The 24,326-nt window shown below is 39.5% G+C and overlaps 2 protein-coding genes across 6 annotated transcripts in view; both read right to left on the reverse strand.

The window, feature by feature from the left end:
• Nucleotides 1–14,519, reverse strand: part of TNS3 (tensin 3) — a 90,267-nt gene extending 75,748 nt beyond the window's left edge. For 2 of the 3 annotated variants that reach the window (XM_061374986.1, XM_061374984.1), the window contains exons 1-9: nt 14,319–14,519; nt 11,549–11,599; nt 10,225–10,347; nt 8,689–8,753; nt 5,107–5,190; nt 3,925–4,037; nt 2,943–3,003; nt 2,731–2,806; nt 624–753 (exon numbers count right to left, since the gene is read on the reverse strand). In XM_061374986.1, coding sequence (XP_061230970.1) covers nt 624–753; nt 2,731–2,806; nt 2,943–3,003; nt 3,925–4,037; nt 5,107–5,190; nt 8,689–8,753; nt 10,225–10,347; nt 11,549–11,599; nt 14,319–14,468 — 853 coding nt within the window. In that variant the 5' untranslated portion in view covers nt 14,469–14,519. The remainder of the gene's footprint in view (nt 1–623; nt 754–2,730; nt 2,807–2,942; nt 3,004–3,924; nt 4,038–5,106; nt 5,191–8,688; nt 8,754–10,224; nt 10,348–11,548; nt 11,600–14,318) is intronic. The other variant, XM_061374985.1, reaches the window with a different exon arrangement.
• A 673-nt stretch (nt 14,520–15,192) lies between these two features.
• Nucleotides 15,193–24,326, reverse strand: part of LOC133223880 (tensin-1-like) — a 106,669-nt gene continuing 97,535 nt past the window's right edge. For all 3 annotated transcript variants that reach the window (XM_061374994.1, XM_061374992.1, XM_061374995.1), the window contains 2 exons: nt 23,385–23,426; nt 15,193–15,312 (listed from right to left, as the gene is read on the reverse strand). In XM_061374994.1, coding sequence (XP_061230978.1) covers nt 15,232–15,312; nt 23,385–23,426 — 123 coding nt within the window. In that variant the 3' untranslated portion in view covers nt 15,193–15,231. The remainder of the gene's footprint in view (nt 15,313–23,384; nt 23,427–24,326) is intronic.

A 24,326-nucleotide genomic window follows, 5' to 3' on the forward strand; every position in this document is an offset into this window, starting at 1 on the left:
AGCCATATGCTGCAGGAAAATATGTTTTATTTTAGTTTACGGGTAATGCAGGGTGAGGGAGTTACAACCCTGCAGATAAATGTAAGAGTGAAGTAATAATTTGGGAAATATAAAGGCTAAACCAAAACATTTTCCAATGCATCTGAAAGCTTTGCCTCCATTTCTGGATAGTCTGAAGCACATGAAAAGATCTCTGTACTCAAGCAAACGAGGTCACAAACATGGTATCAGACTTTGTGATTGTTTTCATCAGCCAAAAAAAAAAGGGATTGGCTTAGCTCATCTTATTTCCTGTCATGGTGACTAACAGAGTCACCACTTTAAACAAGTATCTGTTGTTTTTACAAACATGAGAGGAGGTGATAAGGACTATGTAGGAGTATCTGAATTATTCTGACAAGTTAACTCACTTGAATAGCTTTTCTTCTCGTTAGGGGTTTACCTGTGTTACATGCTATGAGTTAACTAACACAAAGCAGTCTCCCTTTCCCTAAAAATAAGGATGAGAAAAAAACCTCAAGAATCCTTTTGCAAACAGGTCCTAAAGATGATCATCACATGCACAGACACACACATGCACCCACACACACCTATTAATCCAACCAACCATGGACAGCAAATACCTTTGTTGGCATTGTCCAGATCCTCTTTGCCAAACACCAGCGCGTGCCCTTGAATAGCTCCAGTGTGAAACTGAAGGCGAAATATCACATCACGAGTAGCTGACCGGTATTTTTTGTGATAACACTTCAGCTGGAAAGAGAGAGGAACATGTCAGGAAGCAGTTTCTTACAAATCTGAACAAATGTGTATATGCATCAGTTGCTAAGTAAAGCAGCCACAGCACAATTTACTGCAGACACCTCTGATGTTGTAACAAGCAGGGTGTGTGTTATTCAATCCTTTAAAATTAAACAGGCCCAAGGCAACATAGTTCTGGATGTGTAAAACTAATAATGACTATTTTCATCACTATCAGTCACCAGTCAGATAATGATTCAGAATCACAATAGTTGTCAGTAGAGCCTTGGAATGCTGACTTGTACCCCTACTTCTTCACAGCACCAAATTAATGTAAAACTGAATGACAGCATTCCCATTTAAAAATAAGTGAGGAATATGCAGGGTTTAAAATCAGGCCTGATTACATTTACTGCAGGACTCTTAAAAACCTACTCTGGTGATGATGGGACCTTGTTTTACATTCCTGTGGGAAGCTGGTAGTAGTTTTGACAGCTTGGCTACAACACCACAGAACCCTGTACAAATAACATCTAGTATGAATTTCAGCAGCCAAAGGTGAGCACAATACACCTACTTTCTAACACCACCTTCCCTTAGGCTAGACTTATGGGTATTTTACCTACTAATTCTCTGAGTCAACTGGAAAACAAAGCCACTCAGATTTAGGGTTTTTTTTAAACCACACACTTCAGGTGGTTAAACCTTTTGGAGCTGGAGGCAGAGCATCCTATAGATTATTCTTTTTCCCGAAACCACTGATGGTTTCGCTTAGACATAGTAAAAACAATATTCAAAATGAAGTCTTTGTTTATGAAATTCCATCATGCTGAATAATGGCTTGCTCAGAATTACCTTCAATAAGAACATGGGATGAATGAAGCTGACCTCTCTGAAAAGGATGCAAGCAGTACTGAAAAGCTGTGTGCTCATTTTTCATTTTAAACACACATACATTGGAGACTCAGTGGATTCGTCTCGCACTGATTTCTTTTGTAATCTGTTCCATTTCCGCAGGCACTGACAGCCCTCCAATGAATAATAAATATTCTTGTATTTCAAAGTGTCCCACACCTCCAGGTTATGACAATTTACAACAGTATGTTTAAAACTTCTTTCTCCATTTTTCAGGGAAAGAAATGAAGGACGAAGTACTCAACTGAATAGGGAGGTGAAGTAGGAAAGGGAAGAGGAGGAAGCGTAATAAAAGATGTTATTTCAAAAGAAAAGAAGAAAAAAAGAAGACTCTGTTACCAAGGACCCCTTACATTGAGGTCCAACATGTCTCAGAGTAGTATATAAAGGTAAAAAATAAACCTATTAGCAACAGACCAGGAATCTAGACCCAGACAATACTTCCCCCCATCATTCATTACACATACTGTTCTGCCTCCTCAGTTTAACAAACTGAAAGGCATTGCAACTAACCATCTTTAGTTCCTCTGTGCGTAACTGTGTATGACAAGCAAGAGTAGAAAGCAGGGAGATTTCAAATGATAGTGCTGCCATTCAACCATAGTTATGCTTTCACACTGGCAATTACACGCACTGTATTACAGTTCATACATTTCTTTCTAAATACTGCATGTGCTCACAGAAACAGACAGCTATGTAGAATTAGGTGTTTTCTTTACAGCATACAGTATTACAATCGTGCATGTTGCCTGCCAACTTACAGGACAAGGGTGTTTTTAATGCTGAGTTACAAATACTCCCCAAAGCAATTAGGGTTACAGGCCTTACTGTGATGCTGTGAAATGGAAAGGCTGAGAGCAGTTGTTTTGGTTCCTAAAAACCTTCTAGTTTGAGTCTGATAGGAATTATAATTCCTATAAAACTCAAGGATGATGACTGAATTAACTCAGTAACGTATTTTGTAATGCGTCTGCAACCATTTTCTCTATTTTCTTTTGCAAGAATGCAAAAAAGGTCAGAGACTGTAAACTAAATGGCACAGGACAAGATGTTCTTTCTATATAATTAACTTACCATAATATCTCCCTTTAAAAGCTGGGCAGGGTCTACAGCAATGCAGATTCGGCTTTGATTCTCTGGCCCTACGCTACTTAACAGGAGAGAAAAGACAAAATACATGATTTAAAAGAAACAAAAAACAAGAGAAAAAGAAGAAAAAAAAGACCATGTAATTGTGCAATTTTGAGAATTAAAACTGGATTCAAAGGAAAGTGCTTACAACTTACTAGATTCCAGATGTATAAACTGGTTGCATAGCCTGGTATAACTTCAGAAAAGGCCGGCAAGCTGGAAAGAAGTCAACAGAAAAGACTGGTTTGTAACTATTCTCCTTTACCTACTTTTTCTATTGTTGTAATATTGTTTACCTATTTTTCCTACAGTTGGAATAATATTGGTTTCAGAGTTATAATATTTCCTATATTACAACTAGAAAGCTTTATGTACATCCAGACTGAGCAACATGGAACAGAAGTGGCACAATTTTGACTGTCAAAATTGGCTTTGACAGATTCATTTTCTGTCACTTTTTCCTGATCTTCAGTGTAGTTCTGAATTGAGGAGGAGTGGATTTTAAAGGATTTTGGTAAGGAAAGAAAGAGGGAACACTCTACTCCTTATTGTCTGTCTGCCTGCCTTCCCACTTCTTCTGTAGGAAAACAAAACAAAGGCAAGAAAGAGAACAGCAAAAACAAAACAAAAACTAACTCCAAAACAAAATAGGAAGCATTTTCAACACTAGAAGTATTTTGTCGACAGTTTTGTTTATACTAAGTCCCTTAAATTTGTTACTTCAACAAACAATAACCTGCATTTATTGAAACAGTTACGTGAGAAACAAAAGCAGACTAACGGATTAAACAACAGTGACAACAGAGCATCGTGAATTTATGTTGACATTTCAAAAGACAGGTACTATTTAACTCTTGGATGATAAAATACAGCGTTCTACTTGTTTATTATGCTCTAGCACGTCTTTGTTTAGCATTTTCATTTTAAAGCCAGTTATATATGGCAATTTTAAAAGCACACCTCTTGTAAGTTTTACTCTTAGGATCTTTCTCTTTTGCTGGTTCTTTTAGTGGGAATATCTGGGCTGACATCAAGGAGCATTAACTTACCTGGAGATTTATACAGGCTTTCTAGAAAGCTCCAAAATGAAACAAGACTTTTTGCCTACACTTAGTAAAGAAAAGTTAGATAATGTACCTCCCCCAGCATCGAAGCTTGGGATGCCATGAAGGATAACATAGTGCAGGAAAAGAGGAGTTGCATTCATTTTCACAGATCCAGATAGAAGGCCACTTAAGAATTGCACGTATCTAAAAATATAAAATTGATCCGAATTAAATAAAAACAGTAATGCAACCACATTATGCATCCATGGCTGTTACACTGCTATTCTTAGCAACTTTATTTTAATAAGAAAGGAACCAGCAGAGACAGGAAAATCAATCATTTTAGCATACTGTTCTAGTTGCAAATGAAGGTCTCCACTGGCTTTCACAGCTGACACATGAGAGCATCACTCCATTTAACTGTGAAGTGCACTTCAGTAAAACAGGAGGAAGAAGTGCCCTGGCCAGAATTCTTAGCATTAATGCCAAGGCAGGCAAATAACATCTTCCTAATGAGAAGCACCAAGCACATGAAAACTACCACAGCAAGGTGAAAATCATTGTATTTCTGCTATTTAATGCTTGGTTTGGTCATAAGCTCATGACTAAGTAAATGCAAGTGAACATCACTGCAGTGTGTGTGAAACAAATTCCTCCTATCTCCTTAAATAACCAAAAGAAAACAGCATCCAACAGTCTCTTGCCAAAAGTAAGTAGTGAACCCCAGAACTATTCACTTCCCAATCTGCTCACTTTGAGACCTAATTTAACCTTATTCACGCAGACAGACTGAAAAGGTAAGACATCCATACAGACAGAATGAATAATATATGCTTTGACAAACATTCACTAGCATGGACATGGGGCAGATGTATAATCTGCAGGTCATCCAAACACATGGCAATAAAATCTTTACTGCACACAAATCAGTACTGAATCCATACACATCATTTGTGCCACAGAAAAATGAGTCCTGGAGCAATCAAGAAATAGACTGTGGCATCTCTTTTTGTTAGCAAACAATGCGGTAAGAACACATGTAGATAATAGCGTGGTATAAAAAGACTTATCTATCTTGGGTTAGGTGCAGGAACTGAAGGAGTTATCAATCTAGGAAGAAACATTAATACAAGACAAAGTGATGGGAGTTCAGGAATCACTGGAGGATCTTGTGGAAATAGCCTTCAAACAGAAGGGAAGAGAGTAAGGGAGTGAGGGGCAGAATGTGGGGATGACATTTCTTATTAGTATAAAATAGAAAGCATTTAAATACCTTCTTTGGGATGGCTGCATTAAAGCTGAAACTTTATCATCAAAGAACTTCTTCATAGCAAATCTGTCTAGAGCCTGATCAGCACTGTCAAAATAAAGATACAAATGCTGTGTTATTCCAGTTTAGAGAAATTCAGTAGGTTACAGCTTGAAATATGCCAAAATATTTGGAAAGAAAAAGAAGTAAGGAAAAAGGAAAAGAAAGAAGCACCTAAGTGACCACTCTGGCACAGGTCAGACAAGAATGTTTTTTCCACTGACACCTCTTATTCCACACCTTAAGGCAGTTTCCTTCCCAAGACAAAGCACCTACTCCCTTATTCTATTAACTGGATTGCATATTTCCAATGTGAATATGTTAAAGTCATAATGCAATAAACTTCAGCAAAGCCAAGCACCTCAAGCTGCAAAAGAAGGATACTTTCCGTAATTGCCTAAGAGTGCACTGGGGAGTTTTCTCTGTGAAAGAGATCTGTTCTCTTTGTGAAAAAGCAGCAGCAATTTTATAGGGATGGAAACTACTGCCTAGCTCTGACTGTAGTACATGAGGTGCAAAGGATGCCAGGCTAGAGGATCATTTAAGCAGTCAAATAATTCATTCAGTCTTTGTTTTGTGTACCATAAGCCACAAAGGGAGAGAATATTTAAAACAAAATGTCCATCTTTTGCATCAGACACCCACAAACCCTTCAAACACATAATTAAAGAGCAAGATATTCAGAAAACTACATTTTCTTCCGTTCTCTATTCAGAATGGCTCTCATGAGGGGCTTCTGCATCTGTGTGGAAGGCAGCAAGAGAATACAGAAAAAGAATCAGAAGTGCCAAAATTCAGTAAGGATGCTCTTAACCACGTATGGCAAGAAACATGCTATGCTGATTGTGTTGTATCTACACCAGATAAAAACCAATGTGTCCCTTAACATACGTAGGTGACAGTGTTAATTAATTAACGTGAGGGCATTAAAAAGCAGCACAAGTTTCAAAATGATTAGGCTCTGAAATCCGGAATGTTAAATTCCATACCTAATTCAACCTCAGTGAGTTCAAAGGAAAAGAACTGTGCAAATTGTACACTTGCTTATCAGGCTAAAAATGGAATTGATAACTTTTCCAAAACTTAATCCGAAGTTACAGATTGTCTTGACAGGGTGGTGGATCAGGCTGTAGAGTCACACCTTTTCTCCATGGGTGATAAAGATTACATACTGGGTGCTTGAGACTATCCTTGACCCAAAAACTCTCCTCTTCACCCAATCCATCACACACCTTCACCTACACTACCACCCAGAATCTTGGCAACCCACTTGTAACTGATCAAAGACTGCAAGTGATTTACTTGTTAAAGCAGTTTACCAGCTATTACACAAAGAGCTCTGCTCGCCCTCCTTGAATTTGACAGCACATTATTCCTTACTAAATGAGAAAATCAGGTATTTATAACATCTAACCAAGAGGGGGTTGCATCATAAGGCTTTTTCCCTAAGCCCAGACTTTTTGGCACAGTCATGTAGATAGCTAAGGACTTTATTTGGTGTGAACAAAAGTCTTCTGAGTACTGTTCCTGACACAGCAGCTGGCACCCTCAAACTGCAGTAATTTCTGCTTCTCTGAGGGTGCTGTGTCCCATTTGGATAATGCTACGTATACACAAATCCTAGCTGGGGAACATTCCCAGCTCCATTCCGACTAGAAAAGTTAGGGTTTGGAAAGGAGCTGACAGATACCCCTAAATTTAAAGGTGGGTTTCCAAACTCACCCCTCCATTGCAACCTCACTGCAGGAATCCTGCATTTGTTTGGAGTAAAAACCAACACATTTCAATGCTGGGCTTTACAATCACATCCAGGTGTTGCTCTATATAAGAAGTATTTATAGCCAGGTATCACTATTAAGGCTTATAAAATATTGCAAAACTGAGATACCAAGAGAGTACTGTATTATCCACACTTGACAGATTTTGTTATTCCAAATACTTCTCAGCCTAATATTATAAATGTGTGGCAAACACAGTCCCAACTACTACTTGAAGATATATGTATTTATTTTTTCAGCACATATTGGTGTGTATAAAACACTGAATTTCTGAGTCTACAATTACCTTTGGATCAGGTTATCAGAGTGAACCCAGGTTATTTCCTGAGATGCTGGTTTTACTAAAATCCAGGAGCAATTTGCCATCAGCCTGTAGTGATTCAGGACTTCACTGACTACAGTATTGGACCAAATATATTACTGACAGGCTGGGGTGTGAACGCAGAAGCAAATGTGATTTAACCATGGCCTCTAGTGTATTTTTAATATATTTATAGATGGATGTATAAAAGAGTCCAAAGGAAAACAATTTTATTAAAAACCAAATAAGCCCCCCAAACAAAACACATTTCATCCTTTTAAGACCATTTATCAAATTTTATCTTTGTTGACATAAATTGTCAATTGTCAATTCATAAATTGAGCATTCTAAAAGGAACAATTAAAACCAAGTAACCAGACACCTATTGTTTAAACTGACTGGAAGAGTCAGCCTAGATTATTTCTTAAACTGCATTTTGCACTTTGATCAATGTCTAGGAATTCTCTACTCAAATACTGATTCCACGTGTTAGTAACTTAAGTTTTCCTTAAGTACTTTAGGAATACCTTCTCATTAATTCAAAAGAGGCAACTTCATGGATGTGGCAAATAGGTGGGCTTAATAGAATGAAGATACCATTTGTTGTGGGTTCAGCAGTAGCAGTCATTTTTGTCCTTAGTAGCTGATGCAGTGCTGTGGTTTTGACTTTCAGCCTGGGAACAGTGCTGGTAACGCCGATGCTTTTAGTTGCTGCTCAGTAATGTTTACTCAGACCAAGGACTTTGTGAGCCTCATGCTCTGCCAGGGAGGAGGGAAAGCCAGGAGGAAGCAGAGACAGGACCCCTGACCCAAACTGACCAAAGAGGTATTGCATACCACAGCACATCATGCCCAGTATATAAACTGGGGGCAATTACCCGGAAGGGCTAGATCACTGCTCAGACAGGCCGGCGGGTGGTGAGCGGCTGTATTCTCTTCCCTTGTTATCTCCCTTACCATTATTATTATTGGTGGTAACAGCAATGGTTTGTGTTATACCTTAGTTACTGGACTGTTCTTATCTCAACCAGTGGGAGTTACATTCTTTCAGTTCTCCTCCCCATCCCTCTGGGAGCAGGGGGAGGAAGCTGGGGGGGAGAGCGAATGGCTGCGTGGTACTAAATTAACCAGCTGGGTAAACCACACCACCATTATACAAAAATGGTTTCTTGCACATTTCTTCATTCATCATTTAGAGAATTTTCCTGCAGAATCACTAAATATCAGAAATTAGAAGAGACCTTAGGGTATTACCTAGTCCAATCTGCTGCTGAAAGCAGGACCACATGAAAGCTCTGTCTTAAAACTGGCATCTTTTAATACATGCTCCAGGACTCTAAGAAGAAAACCTGACAACTCTCAACTGACAACCAGTAAGCACAAAAACAGTGCTAAAGTTAAGAGGCATCTTTTTCTGACATTTCCTTAGTTGTATAAAATACACAATATGCATTATTCACAACTTACCTTGCAGAAACATTGGTGAAGTGCATATATGATGATATGACTACGCCTATCCTTCCTTTCCCTCCCTGTATTAAGAAAAAGGGAATGATACCTTAATTAACTTCTTACATTCATGGGCTTTATTTCATTTAAGACCCATACCAACAAAGCTTCAAGAGAGAATATTCAGAGAACCCTTTTGCTCATGCATCTCCTGTGTAATCAGAAAGGTGGCAGTGATGGGCAGCAGCTTGTTTTTCTATGCAAGCTTGCTGCCAAGTGACATAGAAACCACTAAGTAGGATTTCTATGTGTGTACCTGTCAAGTGTTATTGACTGAGAGGAAATTAGTTATACAAGAAAAATAAACTTGACCAGTAGTAGAAACATTGGTTCAACTCTTCTAATTTTATATTACTTTTTTTTCCAGAGATCATTCACAGCAAGTTTAAACAACGTTGCAATTTCTGGCATGAAATGCTGTAAAGTACCTATTTTGGAAAGCATATGAGTTTCCAACAGGTTTGGGCATTTTTACTTTCCCTGCACCCACAACTATTTTTCTATGGATAATTTAAACAACATCACAAATCTTGTTAAATAAAGTACATGATCTAAATTCAGTGCAATTTACCAAGCAGTAATTCTCACAGATTTGAAAACAATTCCAGTCTCTCAGCCAATATAAGTAGCTGTATCTATCTTCATGGTTGGAAACTTGATAGTCATTACCAAAAGGCATTAATCAACAATATGCACTACCAATCTGTATATAAAATACCCAGGAATACTTTGCCCCCTTTTGTCCCATGTAGGGGCCATTCTCCTGGCTGCAGTCTTGCAACTGGAAAGAATTCAACAGTTTAATACAATCATGGCATTCTGTCTGCAATTCAGGACTGGAGACTAAACAACCTGACCTGAAGGGAGGTTTAGACCTCGTTATCACCTTCATTCTGTTTAGAGTGACATCTGCCAATCATACAGAGACAGATTTTCCTCAAGTGTCACCAGCGTACCTACCAACTCAGTTCTGAATTCACTTTATCTGTATTTAATTAAGGCTTTCTTTATTTCTCTTCATTGTGAGCAAGCAAGGAAAAGAAGTAACAGGACACAGTGGCAGCTTTGCTATAGGGCACTCCAATGAAACTGACAGTTAAAACCTGTCAGAAATATCCCGGAGGTACTTGATAACAACACAACAGTCTAAAGGGATGACCTGTGATATATTGCCTATCCTTATCCCACAGCAAAATCCGTGAATGTCACAGAACATAAAGAGCTTCTGAAGAGGTTGCTACTGAGCTGGAAATAACTTCAAGCTTCTATATACACTCACAGGAGTAGCAGTGCTAGAACCTCAGTTACCATAACATGCAAGGTCAGTGGATTAAAGCCCATTTGTATCAAACGAAGATTGATTCTGTGTTCCCAAAACTGAAAACAGATCAAACTTTTGGGGTTGGTTTTTTTTAAATAAGTAAGAATTAAGGACAAGGTTTTTGAAAATTAACCCAAACTGATACGTGATGTGCACACACAAAGCTCACTTACTCTGCAATGGATCACGACCACATGCTGAGGATCATTGTTCAGCCATGACTCCATGGCCTTGCAGATGGTGCACACCTTGTCGAGAGGTGGAGCATGGAGATCAGGCCATCCCACATCCATAATCTGCAATTAAACGAGTAACAGTCACAAGAGACGCCTTGATCCTAATACTACATATTAAAATCTGGCTTAAAATAATTACGATGGTCAAGAGACTCCCCATTTATTTGAACCCTATTCAAATGCCACTATGTAAATAAACATGCTTCCAGGTCTCTTCAGGGGAGGAAGGTGATTTAAGATACTAGTACTTCTGTAAAAAGAGATATGCAACACCTCCCCTCCCCAAGCCCACCAACCACTCACAAGTGACATTTCTGAAGTTCTTAATTTATTAGATCAATTTTCATTTAGAAATTCAAGTATTTTATAACAGTAAAATACTTAGAAAGTCAAAATTAGAACAAAAGAATGTTAACTGGCCTGGTCCAGTGTTTTGGGATTGTTTTTAATTTGAGATGTATTCCCTTTGAGTGCAATAGATTTGACATCTCAAAGTTCTGCTCATATTTAACATTCAACCTTAGTCACTATATAATAGTTTACTCAACCTGTTGTTATTATATGCACAGTTAACCCAAACAAAGGCTGTAACCATGAACAACTTAAATTCTTCATGATCAAGAAAGCATTCAAAAGGTCAAAATTGAGAGTTCTTTTAATATTTTCCTCAGGTATTGTATATCCCTGTAAATCTACTGCTATAAACAGACATTTGTGCTACTCTGGCCTTATGATAGCTGCTGAAGAGTAACCGCATATCATTTTTTACAACAAATACAATAATTAGTAAGGAAGAACAAAAGGCAGACATAATTCTGACACGTCTCTATGGTGCAGAGAAGCAACTATGAAGTGATGATATAAAAGGGCAGTCTATATTTGAACTGAGCTCACTAGCTTCAGCTGTCAGGCTGTACATTACAGTATATAACCCTTAGTATCCAGTGACTGCACCAAGAAAGTATACTTGGAGTAAAATTCGTATCACTGAATAGGAATTTTTCAGTAGTCATAACAGGCTTCAGGTCCTGTGTGCAAAATCTAAGGGAACAACAGGAACAGCATTATAAGGCACAGCCCTAACAGACACAAACAAGAACTTGGGAGAAAATAAAAAGGGATGCAAGTGGGTGTGTTTCTATCATCTTCCAAAAGTTGTTCTCTCAATCTGTGTACCAATGCTTGCACAGCTTCAGGGCTTATGAGGCCATTTCAGCTGTCTTTAACACTGGAAAAAGATGTTCGAGAAGACAAGCAATACCTTTGGGTTAAGCTTGGCAAGGTCATATCTCTTTTCAGAGAGGTTTAACACCTGTTTAAAAAGAAAGAAAAAAAGCATCAACCATCAAGACTTCAGAACTGCTGTAGTAAACAGCTGTATTTGAAACACATAATGGCTAAAGAAACTACACTTGTAAGACTTCAGGTTTGCCACTCCTTTACTGAATTAACATCTGAAGTCAAGTAGCGCTAGCAAATGTATATTAGGTGTTCAGTTATTACAAGATGAAACTAGATGCACACGTTGAAAAAGGATAATTAGCCTTTTGCTGTATTTTATTTATTTCACATGGCTTTAATTGAGTCAGAGCTATGAGGGACCTGGGCACCCTGAGAAATAACTGCATGGCAAAAGAATCAACAAAGAATAGTGGGGGAGGGTGGTACAGTGTTAAATGTCTGAATTGGAGTGCCTGGCAAGAAGATATTGCTCTGCCAGAACTTCACAGGGAAGATACGGCACAGCTATTTAACTATAGCTATTAACTATTTAACTATAGCTCAGCTTGTGAGATCTTCCAACTCTTTTAAATCACATACACCTAGTGCTTAATAAGGAACAGTTAAAAAGAGAGACTGCTAAATTAACAAAAAGAGGAAGTATACAAGTATATTGGACTCCTTAAGAAGAACTTTAAAACAGTATCAATCACTAACAAACCATTCTATATGATTCTATGAGAGGGAACAACCTCAAGTTTGCACTGGCTTTGGGTTTTTTTGCTGTTACACATGTGCATCTGGGGCAGACTGAAGGCACCTTTGAAACATGAGAAACAAAAGAGTTTAAAATGAGCTCTGGATCTACAACGTCGCTGTGGTTTGCCAGGTTATCTTGCAAAGTTGTAGAAACATACTTGCAGCAGACAGCATCAAACTTCCTTTTGACCAAGCCAGCCAATTTCCCAAGCGCTCATTAGAATACAAGTAAATAAATAGAACTAAACTAAAATAAACCCAAAACCAACACATCCAAACTCTGCAAGAGAATCAGACTGCAATCCCACTTAGACAGAGGACACCCTAAACAAGACTTACAATAGATCAGATTTTTGTAATACAAACAGCTATTTAGTAAGATTTAACTGAACTGAGACTACAAACTTATTTCACAGATACAAAAGCACTGCTGTTGCACAGAGAAGGCCACTTAGAAGAGCTGAGTTTGAACCAGTAAAAGCCTTACATCCAGATCATCCTCAAACTTACTATCTTGTCCCTTACAAGCTACCAGTGCCTGATGGAGAGGAAGCCAACAGCAAGGAGGTGGCATGCTGAGGCCACCAGACCACAGTACAAGTGCATCTTCAGGACAAGAGCTGGTTCATAATGCACCTATGACACCTCACTTTGTGAGCAAAAGATAATGTATTTAAACCATTAGGTGGAATCTCTCCAGAAATGAATTTCCACTGCGAGTCAAGTTCACGTTCCTGAAGCATGGATTTGACTGTAATAGCTTACACATGCTTTATTCTGTTTTCACAGTTTAAATATTTCTTAGTTCACTCTAAGCCAGTAGAAGAAAAAAAAAAATACTGGCCCTGTTTTAAATTCATCTTCATAGCACAAGCTGAGACAATATATGCCATAGGTGAGAAACAGGACAGAAGATGAACAGTCTGGGTCATTTAAAAACCAAGATACTCTGCATATGAGCTCATTATAGATTTGCTTACAACTTAACTTCCTACAGAAAACCAAGGAGCAGGGAAAAAATGCATCTAAATCAAGTTAATGAGAAAGAGCTGGACAGAACGTGCAAACAGCAATCCTGCTTTTATGTTGTTTCACAGTATATAGTACAGACAGCCAAGACATGATGGTGAGAGACCATCAGATACAACGCTGAGGACCCACATGTAGCTAGCTGGCTGCTCCACATTTCAAAGTGTGTTCTTTTAAAAGCATGCTTTGAACAATGAAAATGGTCAGTGCAATTATTCTACAGCATTTGTGCGCTATCACAACAGAGACTGCAGCGCCACCAGAGGAAAAGCACTTTTAATCACAGAATCAAGAACAGTTAAGGTTGGAAAGGACCTTAAGATCACCCAGTTCCAACCCCATGCCACGGCCAGGGGGCAGGGATGCCTCACCCTAGACCAGGCTGCCCAAGGCTCTGTCCAAGCTGGCCTTGAACACTGTTAGGGATGAAGCATTTACCACTTCTCTGGGCAACCTGTGCCAGCGCCTCAGCACCCTCACAGGGAAGAACTTCTACCTTAGATCTAACCTGAACTTCCCCTGTTTCAGTCTGAACCCATCACCCCTTGTCCTATCACTACAGTCCCTGATGAAGAGTCCCTCTCCAGCATCCTTGTAGCCCCCTTCAGACACTGGAAGCTGCTCTGAGGTCTCCACGCAGCTTCTCTTCTCCAGGCTGAACAGCCCCAATGTTCCCAGCCTGCCTTCATACAGGAGGTGCTCCAGCCCCTGATCATCCTTGTGGCCTCCTCTGGACTTGCTCCAACAGCTCCATGTTCTTATGTTGAGGACACCAGAGCTGCACGCAATGCTGCAAGTGGGGTCTCACAAGAGCAGAGCAGAGCAGAGAGGCAGGATCACCTCCTTCAATCTGTCCTTGCCTAACATCTTAACACCTACTTACTCTTGCTTGACACAGCTGTAAAGGTGGACCAAAGAGGTTTTAGATGACTGACTTCTAGTTTATAATGATACATGTGGACCTACAAGTGGTCTTCCTGCAAGACGTAAGATATGTCACAAATGACTGATCCTACACATACCAAGTAATTATCACCGTGTTTGGATTTGAGCATCCGGGTTACATCTTGCAGATTGTGGAGGTAAGTTTCCTCAGAACAGCTAGCAGGGAAGGAGACAGAGATGATCCGTTCTGTGATGTAAGTGAGGTCAAGTTCATAGCCCTCCTCCATAATGTGATCAAAGTCTGCACTTCTGTGAAGAAATTGATGTGTCAGTTTAGAGTAAAGCAGCCAAGAACAAACATAGCCTATTAATGGAAGGGACTCCAACTTGGACTCACATAGTCAAGCATGTGATGTTTCCAGTATTTTCATTACAATTACAACTTACTAAATGCTACAGAGCTCAAATTACTGGGTTCAGTATGCAAGAAGAGTTAGCCAAACATCAGAGTTCTCTGCATCAAAACTACAGTGAGCAAATCTCTGCAATCAATAATGTAAAAAAGGAGCAATGTAAGCAACTTTGACTAACACTAGTGCAACAGATTCAGAAGTTACACTGAAAACATATAGGTACCTAAGTCTGTACAAATGCTTAAAAATAGGTAGATTCACCAGTGACCTGTAAAACACTGAAGATAGCATCCTGAAATCTGCTCTGAGTAACACCAAAGTGAATCCAAAACCAGTCTCCAAAATGCAACAGACACCAGTGTAATGCAGTTATTCTCACAGGTTAGTCTACAGATACTGCTGAACTTCTTTTACAGGTTGAGGGCACAAGCAGGCACCTTACCTTGTCCTTCTTAATCAGAGGATTACATTCATTAAGTTAAAAGTAAGCTCAGCAAATAGGCTCAGCTGTTTTCCCAGACAGGGATTGTAAAAATGGTCTGTGCAGAGCAGGACATGTCTTGCAGAAGACTGAACTCGCAGAAACTATAACCACAAGTAACAAAACCTAAACCCACCACAGCACTATGTGACAGTACTACACAAAATAGGAAAGAAATACTTGCCGTGATGCTTTGTCACAACTGAAAGAGGAGCTCTTCGAAGCGCTGCTGGAATTCTGGAACAAAGAAAGCAGAGCAGTCAATCTAGTACCTTCCTTGCCACCACTGATGTCAATTTATGTTCCTACCTTTTTTCTCATTTATTATGTCCATACTGTGTAAAACTTTAGCAGAAACAGGATAAGAAAGGATCACTGCCTTATGGTCTGGCTGCAAACACTGTCAGTATAGCCAGGTTAATGTCCATACAGACTCATTACTACCTTTTCCAATTCAGTACTGCTAGAGAAGGGCTGTTGGTCTTTTATGCTCTTGGTAGCTGCCTTAAGATTAGAGAAAACATTCAATGGACTTCAGAGAAGATGGGGCTTGAATTTCTGTATAAACGTGCAGAATTAAGCTCCTCAAAAGTGATTCTTTTATTTCAATATTGAAAAATAAACTCAATTTACTCCTGTATCAGAGTCCTCCGAGTTTGAATAGAAGCCTGAGCTGCAATGATTTTGCTTTATGAGAATTTGTGTCTTCTGTAGCTTCATTTGTTCAGTAAGTGTTAAAAAGTGTTAAAATGTGCTCCCCTATAAACCTCTGCAATAGAATTTTTCTCACTTCAATTTAGCTGTCTCAGAATTAAGCTCCAGTGTGACAGTCACCCAAGCCCTCTGTAGAGAAAGAGAGACATCTAGAGGGGGCAGTACCCCTTCCTTCCATGAGAGGTTTCTAGAGTAAGACAGCTATTACTATACTAATAGTAAATAAAAATATTTATTTTACATTTAGGTACACCTTTCCATACAGAAAGTTGGAAGTTCAATTCATGCATCAGTAACTCCAGAAGAGAAGGAGTATTCACTCATCTTCCTACCCTTGAAATCATACTTACTATACAGAAAAACACACAGAAAAGCTTATCTAGATTCCAGAAATCAGCTGTTCTGGCAAATTTCAAAGCATAAGGTGCACCTCACCTAGGTGTTGGCCCCAGTTCCGCTAGTTCTTGTCTTTACTTAGACAACAGTGAGGAACCTTCACGGTATTTTCAGCTTCTTTTCACTCAGTCTTTTCTCAGGATTTTAAAGGCTGTAGGTTACTGTGGGTGCCTAACCAAGTAACTCAGAACTGAAATTAAAAACAAAGCTTTTAAGCATGTTTTGGTTTGCTTTTATAGCTAGAAAGCAGTTGGTGGAACATGCCTCTCCCTTCACTCCCCTGGTCTCTGTTGGTCACACAGATGTGTTCATAACTTCAGCACTCCATCATTTATCAATCACATTCATGACTAAACTTCCATGTAACCTGAATAATCAGGCACTTATTTCCTTATTAGAGGAAGCCACTAAGTGATAAAATCATTCTCTGTTGCACACTGTTGTAGCACATAAGCTAGCACGTCACATAACCTAGTAGCATGCAGTGTGCAAGTATATGAACAATAACATAACATGAACCACTAGCAGCAAAAAAGCCCTGTTACTGAGATCTACCAGGTTTCATTGCATGGGCTCAACTAGCTGCAATACTCCTCAGCCTGTCGTTATGGGTATGCTTTTATACAAATTCTGAATAGTCCCCAAAATCAACATAAGCTTTCTATCATCTTCAAAAGATACAGATTCAGACCATGAAACCCTCCATTGCCTATCTATGGCGCACCAAATGACTCAATTTTACTTAACTCCTCGTCAGGTCAGGATGATCTTGTACATTACATATCGCCTAGTCAGTGACTTGGCAAATGGACAAGCAGTCAAGACAAAACTCTGTTTTTCTGCATGTGCTGTACTTTACAATCACTTCCTCGTCTTTCCATGGCTTAATTATGTTGTAGATAGTGATACATTCATTATGTTATGTTATTTAATTATCTTGTAGATAGTGATACATTCTTTTTATTTGTTAATGCATTTCCCACAGCAGGCAATCTGTGAGCCAGATTCTGACCGAATTCAGATTTAATTCTGTACCAAGTCATGCACACCTGCCAGCAGAATATGGGTTTCACCAAGCACAGGATTCAATGGCACAGGGCAAACCACCCATAAAGGCAAACCACCAGCTGGCATCTTTCAGAAAGGACAATTACACTGAAAATCTTGCAAAACTTGATGGAATTTTAATTTCCTGTCAACCAACAGCAGTAGAAAAGATGAAGGGGAATGAAAAATAATGGCTCAAAGTGGGGTGTTCAACTCCACTGGGTTAACAACCTGAAGTTGTAATTAGGACAGATGTAACTACTGTTTAACTTGTTGCCATTAGGACAGACTACCCTGAGGTAACTATTCCTTGAGTTTCTTCCCACAGTTCTGTTCCCATACTTCTCTACAGCATAACCAGCCACTTTAGAAGCAGAGCTCTGAAGAAAAAAAAACACCTCCCATTCTCCCATTCATTCAGTTTTAAGGAATTTTTATAACCCAAATGAACAGATAAATCTCAAACAATAACACATAAAAGTTATCCTTCTGTAAACAAGTGTAAACAAGAAGTCTTTTTGGTCAGACAAATTTAGCTGTAGTTGTGGTATGAAAGCCAGCAGGGGGAAGCAACTGCTTCTCAATAGACATCTGTCTTCTCTCCAGATACAAAACAGTATTAAGGAGCAAATCCACTGCATCCAACGTACTGCATCATTGCCCTTTTCCAGGGAATAATCAAGCTGTGCAACTCATTCCTTTGACGTCCTCCTTACTGCTTCTTCTATCATCTTTGGCTTGGGCATCTAGTCCTCGCCACGTTCAGAGACTGCTACCCCGACTTCATCAAAACCCATCCTCAGATGAGACCATCCCAGAATCCAGGACTTTAATTCACCTACCTCTGACACCAAAGAGAGTGAACCTGTTTATGGATTACCTGGTCTGCCTCAAATAGCAAGTTCATACTGTCGCAGGCTGCTTCTCCCACCCTTACAATCCTCTTTCAGTCCCTCCACAGCTTCAGAACAAAAACATGACACAGGTATAGTACACGCCATCTCACATGCACTGAAATGGCATTAAGGCACCTTCTGCACTAGTCCAGAAACAGAAGGAATAAGAAACAACCTCTCTGCTAAGTGTGCATCCCCTCATCTATGCCAAAAAGCTGCCTCTCAAGGAAAGAAATGAGGAACAGCAAGTAAAAAATAATTAAAATCTCTCAGCATGACAATCATCCTCAACCTTTCCGAGAACTGAATAAGGGAAGCTGGGTTACAACTAGTAGGCTTACTCCATAGGCTGAAGTCTTCTGTAGTAGAGCTTCAGAAACTAGAAAGATCACGAAGGGACAAAGGGTGAAGGGAGATGAGTTTTGCACCAGATAAATTCATTCATGTTTTGTCAATACACTGATTTACTACCTTTTATATGATAGCTCTGGGAAACAATCAAAACCTTACTCTGTAAAACTGCTAGTTTCCAAACCCAAAGTAAAACTAGAAATGTAGGCCACATGTGTGCTTAGAAATAGCAGGCGGGATAACAACTCATTTTGAGACTAGAATCAAGGGCAGGCTAAGGAATCCAAATGCAGAATCATTCAGTAGCCTTTCCCAAGGCTGTTGAATTATAATATAATCCTATATCTGCTTAAAAGCTATCTCAGCAGAATTTAAGAACTACTGGTTTCAAGGACGAGGTTTTTTTAAACAGCTGAGAGTCCATCAGCTGTCTGCTCCTCCAAGGAACAGTACTGCTGAAAACTCACCATTCAGGATCTGACATGCATTCATGCAGCTCATCTATATCTTTCCTGGTCTCCTTCTTGAATGGGAAGATTAACAAGTGTAAGTACCAATAAGTAGAACCTACAAGTATCTGAAATGTAAATCAGTGAGTAACCTGTGACTTAATGGTTTCAGAATATATTTTGAAAGGATGACACGGATCTGCTTGGGATATAACTATTTTATTTGTGCCTATTTTTAATGTGGATGTAATTATCAGAAAATGTGCTTAGCAAACCTGCCATAAAATTACATGCATTTTACACAGTTTTTAATTAGCTTATGAGTTTTTTTCCACACAACTGTTTGTTGTTCAGGCAGTCACAAATAAGACCATGAATAGAAACACTGCTCAGCAGGAGACCTGAATGCATTTTAACATTTTTGATGGTTTTTCAGTCCCCAAGCCATGGGCAGGAATTATAAGAAATTCTCTAACCTATTCTAAGGCATAGTGCAACAGTTCTATCTGCTCCAGGGCACTACAGAAAAGATAGGACAATGAACTACACTGATCACTGGGCTGCTCCACCATACTAATTCCTACTGACACAGTAGTGGCTTTTAGAAGCTACAGTGAAACACATGTTTGGATGTCTTGGATGAGAACCAAGATTTGCATAATCTTTTGGCCTCTGGCTTTAGAATGATTCCTAATGTAGAAAAAGATTCATGCCTTGTGAATACAAATGTCTCTATGCTATTATATATCTATTCCTGCAGTAAATATTAAAAGATTAATGAAAATAAAAATATCTTTTCTGGAGTTGATTCTGCAGAAGTGATTTATCAACATTTCTACTGCAAACAGCTGTTTGTTTGGCTAAACACTGTAGTTTTGTTCTGTATACTGTGTTCCATAAAAATAATGAACTGTTCCCCTGTGTAGTGTAAGAGCAACAGTCCAGACAGACATGCCCCTTGCAAGTAGCAAAAGTTACAAATCCCAGCTTGCTCTCTCCCTGCCAAAAACTATCCTGACTCTTAGTTGCTGACAAAGCTGCTCCCAAAGTTCTTCCCTATAATACATAGCCAAGGCAGGCTAGGCTCCCCTAAAAGAGCTGACTGTAGGACATCTTTTCTTTATCAAGACGGATGGGCACTTGATTGTAGAGTTCTATCTACCAATCTGACAGGGCAACAAGGAACTAAGTGGGGCAGGAAACCAGAATCATCAGAGACTGTAGTGATAGGATAAGGGGTGATGAGTTCAAACTGAAACAGAGGAAGCTCAGGTTAGATAGGAAAAAGATGTTCTTTACTGTTCTATCTGTTCTATCACTACAGTCCCTCTCCAGCATCCTTGTAGCCCCCTTCAGACACTGGAAGCTGCTCTGAGGTCTCCACATAGCTTCTCTTCTCCAGGCTGAACAGCCCCAGTGTTCTCAGTCTGTCTCCATAGAGGAGGTGCTCCAGTCCCTGAGCATCCTCATGGCCTCCTCTAGACTTGCTCCAACAGCCCCATGTCCTTATGTTGAGGACACCAGAGCTGCACACAGTGCTGCAAGTGGGGTCTCACAAGAGCAGAGCACAAGGGCAGGATCACCTTTCTCAATCTGCTGCTCATGCTGCTTTTGATGCAGACCAGCATATGGCCAGTTTCTGGGCTCAAGTGCACACTGAAGCCACTCATGTTCAGTTTCTCATCAACCAACACCCCCAAGTCCTTCTCCACAGGCTGCTCTGAATCACTTCTCCAGCCAACCTGTAGCTGTGCCTGGGATTGCCCCAACCCAGATGCAAAGGCTAAGGGCTCTTCAGGAGAGAATACTGAACGCATGTAAAATCCATATTCAAGTGAGAATGGGGCATAGTTGATGTATTACTTCTTATACAATTTTACAGATGCAACGGCTGCATCTAGCCCCATGACTGGAAACAGCACTTTCTTATGAATCACCCAGCCTTACAACTTTACACCTCTTTTCCAAACAGGAGTAGGTGTTCCTACCTCTGGGTTTCAGGTGGGAGCTTTCTTCTCTTTCCAAATGAACCCCTGCTGCTCATCCCTGTCACCCTTCCCTACTCCACAGAAAGTAAGCATCAAAACTTCCAGGAAACCTGCTAATTCTCAAATAATAACCAGTGAAAAAACAGAAGAGGACAAAAGGCACAGCTGAAAAAGCATGCTTGCCATTAAGGCTGCCTTCGAAATGGCTCTGCATGAGCTATACATGTACAGAAAAATCGCAGACACATATGGCTTGGCTTGTATAAAAAGCAACCAGTACAAATAGAAAGCACTCTGAAGTATTCAGATGTAACACAAAGAAGCTAAAAACTTTCAACTAACAATAGAAAATTATCTGCAATTATTTTCCTCACAGCGTATCTCATTATTTTGGTTCACATTTGTTACACTAGAAGCAGCTGTCAAAACGAATTATTCACATGCAGATAAATATGGAGTTTGCTCTATTGGGACTCTTTTTTAGTTAATTTGTCTAGTTAAGGAAGAGTGAAGGAAGAAATAATCCTGTCACTAGACATGTTAGCTGGTCTAGATATTAAATAAGCTTTTTGATAGTCTACTTCCTGAAGACAGGCTCTTCATTAAGGACAGGCTGGGGAGATGAGGCTGGGGTGTCACCTCTATGTCACTGACTAGCTGGAGTGTGCAGAGCTCTGCCTGGGGATGGATGAGGAGCTGACTGAGAGCTTACGGGTCAGGATTAAATGGAGAACCTGCTCAAGATTGTCCAGAGGAGGGTACAAAGATGCTCTGAGGGCTGGAGCACCTCTCCAGTGAAGACAGGATGAGAGATCTGGGATTGTTCAGCCTGGAGGAGAAAAGGTTTTAGGGAGACTTTAGAGCAGCTCCCAGTACCTAAAGGAGAGAAACTTCTTACAAGGGCATGTAGTGACAGGACAAGGGGGAATGGCTTTAAATTGACAGAGGGGAGATTGAGATTAAGCATTAGAAAAAAAAATCTTCCCTGTGAGGGTGCTGAGGCACTGGCACAGGTTGCCCAGAGAAACTGTGGCTGCCCCATCTCTGGCACTGCTCAAGGCCAGGCTGGACAGGGCTTGGAGCAACCTGGCCTAGTGGAAGGTGTCCCTGCCCATGGCATGCGGTTGGAACTGGATGAGCTTTAAGGTCCCTTCCTGCCCAAACCAGTCTGGGATTCCATGAATTTAGAAATAATTTTACTGGAACAATGTGAATAAGAGCATGGATCCAACCACAGAGATGACCTCAGTTGCACCCCAGGTAAAGAAACTATGCTGCTAATACAAATGCAATCTCTGTGAAGGTCTCCTGCTCTTCACACCCTACACTGAATGGCACTAGCATCACTGAAACAGAGATGATACACAAAACAAATGCAACATGCACAAGACTAACACTATGAAATAGATGCTCATTTACTGCAATACACAGCACTGCTCTTGAACTGAACAATGAGTTGGTAACGATCATATGCATGCTGCAAGTCTATCCTGCCCCCTTTCCAATGCTAACTTCCTCTTTACAGTGGGGAACCAAATACCTGCCTCACAGTTGCCTACTAACAGATAGTCATCTACAGGCATTTTCCATGATTTAGTTAAAAATCAAAGAAACCTGGCAACTCTGATTGTCATGGTTTAACTCCAGCTGGCAAATAAGTACCAGGCAGCCTATTGCACACTCACTCCCCACCACAACTGTGGAAAAAGGAAAAACCCGCAGGATGAGATAAAAACAGTTTATTGAAATAAAGTAAAATGTTGTATTAAAAAAAATCATATAATAATTGAAATAATGAAAAGAGAGGTAACAAAAAGAAAGGAATAAGATCCAAGACAGACAAATGATGCACACTACAATTGCTCACCACCCACCAACCGATGCCCACCCCCTCCCAACCAGCCATACTGAACATGTGCAATACTTCCATTTGCAGAAATTTCTACATCACTTACAAAACTGGGTCCTACTGCACTTCAACAAATGTATTTATTAGTGCTTGTACCAACAGTAATACATGAATAATGACACAGGGTTGGGAAAGGGCCTTTAATTTGTTTTGTAATAACCTGGCACAGTAACTTGAACAAATAAAGGCTGAAAGATTGACTGTATATTGACCACAATACAAAGACTAATATCCTTCCTGCTGGAAAAAGAGCCCTCTTGATATTTTTTATCTCCTGTGAATACAATGATCCTATGAACATTTTAATATTTCACTTCTCCCATGCTTGATTTAGAAATAAGGAACAGCGAGTTCATTTCATTGTTCCTGGATAAACCCAGCGGCAAACCCCCCACTAATCAAAGGCTAATTTCCACACAGCACAGAAACCAGAGTGAGTGCTTTGAAACTGCTAGCAATGAATGCTTTGTGAAGATGGGCTAAAAATAAGCAGCCACAAACAGGAGAATACATCAGGACAAGGAAAGGAAAGACAGAGAAAGAAAACAGAATTACTTACAGTTCTGGTTACATGATTTTTAACAGCCTCAGAGTTATTAGTCTGCAAAATGAGACAAATTAACAAAAATTACTTTAATTTTCCAGGTAGTTTAAGCATATTCTCTAATAAATCTCCTAAAATACACATACAACAAACAAATGAGTACTTCTGAATGCTTTCTACATTCTATAGTATTAATGACCAAACTATCTTTCAAAGAGACACAGAAGGAATGATTTTATATGATCAGCCTGCGTATTCAGGTATTGTAAGCCAGCATGCAGCTGCTAAGGGTGCTTTCTCCCCACTAGAGTATACATGGAGATGTATCTGTTAACCATGTATTTCCTTTTGTATTTTTGCCCAATCTCTCATTTTATACTTTTACATGTAAAACAGACACTTGTATAGGTACTGATCAAGTGAACTGCCCAGGATTTTCTTTAAGCAACATGAAAAATCTCTGTTCAGGGCTTTAAAATATGCTAAATTGTACCTAAGGAGGTTTAAAATAAACTTTTTAAAAGAAATGAGCCAATCCATTACTACAAAAATCCAACACATCATTAGGAGTACAACCTGCCATCAGTACATGCTTTTTTACTTATAACTACAATCAACATGAAATCAAGATAATGTGATGGGGAAGTTGAGTGGTAACACCAGGCAAAAATACTTGCTCAAAACGTTTGCTTAAGACCTCAACGAAGTTAAGATCTGGCATTTCATAAGAGAAAAATATCTGAAATTAAGGATTTTACTATCTGGTATAATAATGGTAATATAATAGAAAATAGAAAATAAATAAATAAATTAATAAAAATATAATAGAAAATAACAGATGTATTTAACCTTAAAAAAACACTCAAAATGAGAAAACTAAATGACACCAGAACTAAATCAGTGCTGTAGGTCAGGTAAGATTGCACCAAAACTCAGTGTTCCCCACTCCACAAGTCT

This window comes from Neopsephotus bourkii, unplaced genomic scaffold (genome assembly GCF_033783945.1).
Source record: "Neopsephotus bourkii isolate Nb327-2 ecotype Australia unplaced genomic scaffold, CSIRO-AGI_Nbou_v1 NB_1655, whole genome shotgun sequence".
Lineage (NCBI taxonomy): Eukaryota > Metazoa > Chordata > Aves > Psittaciformes > Psittacidae > Neopsephotus > Neopsephotus bourkii.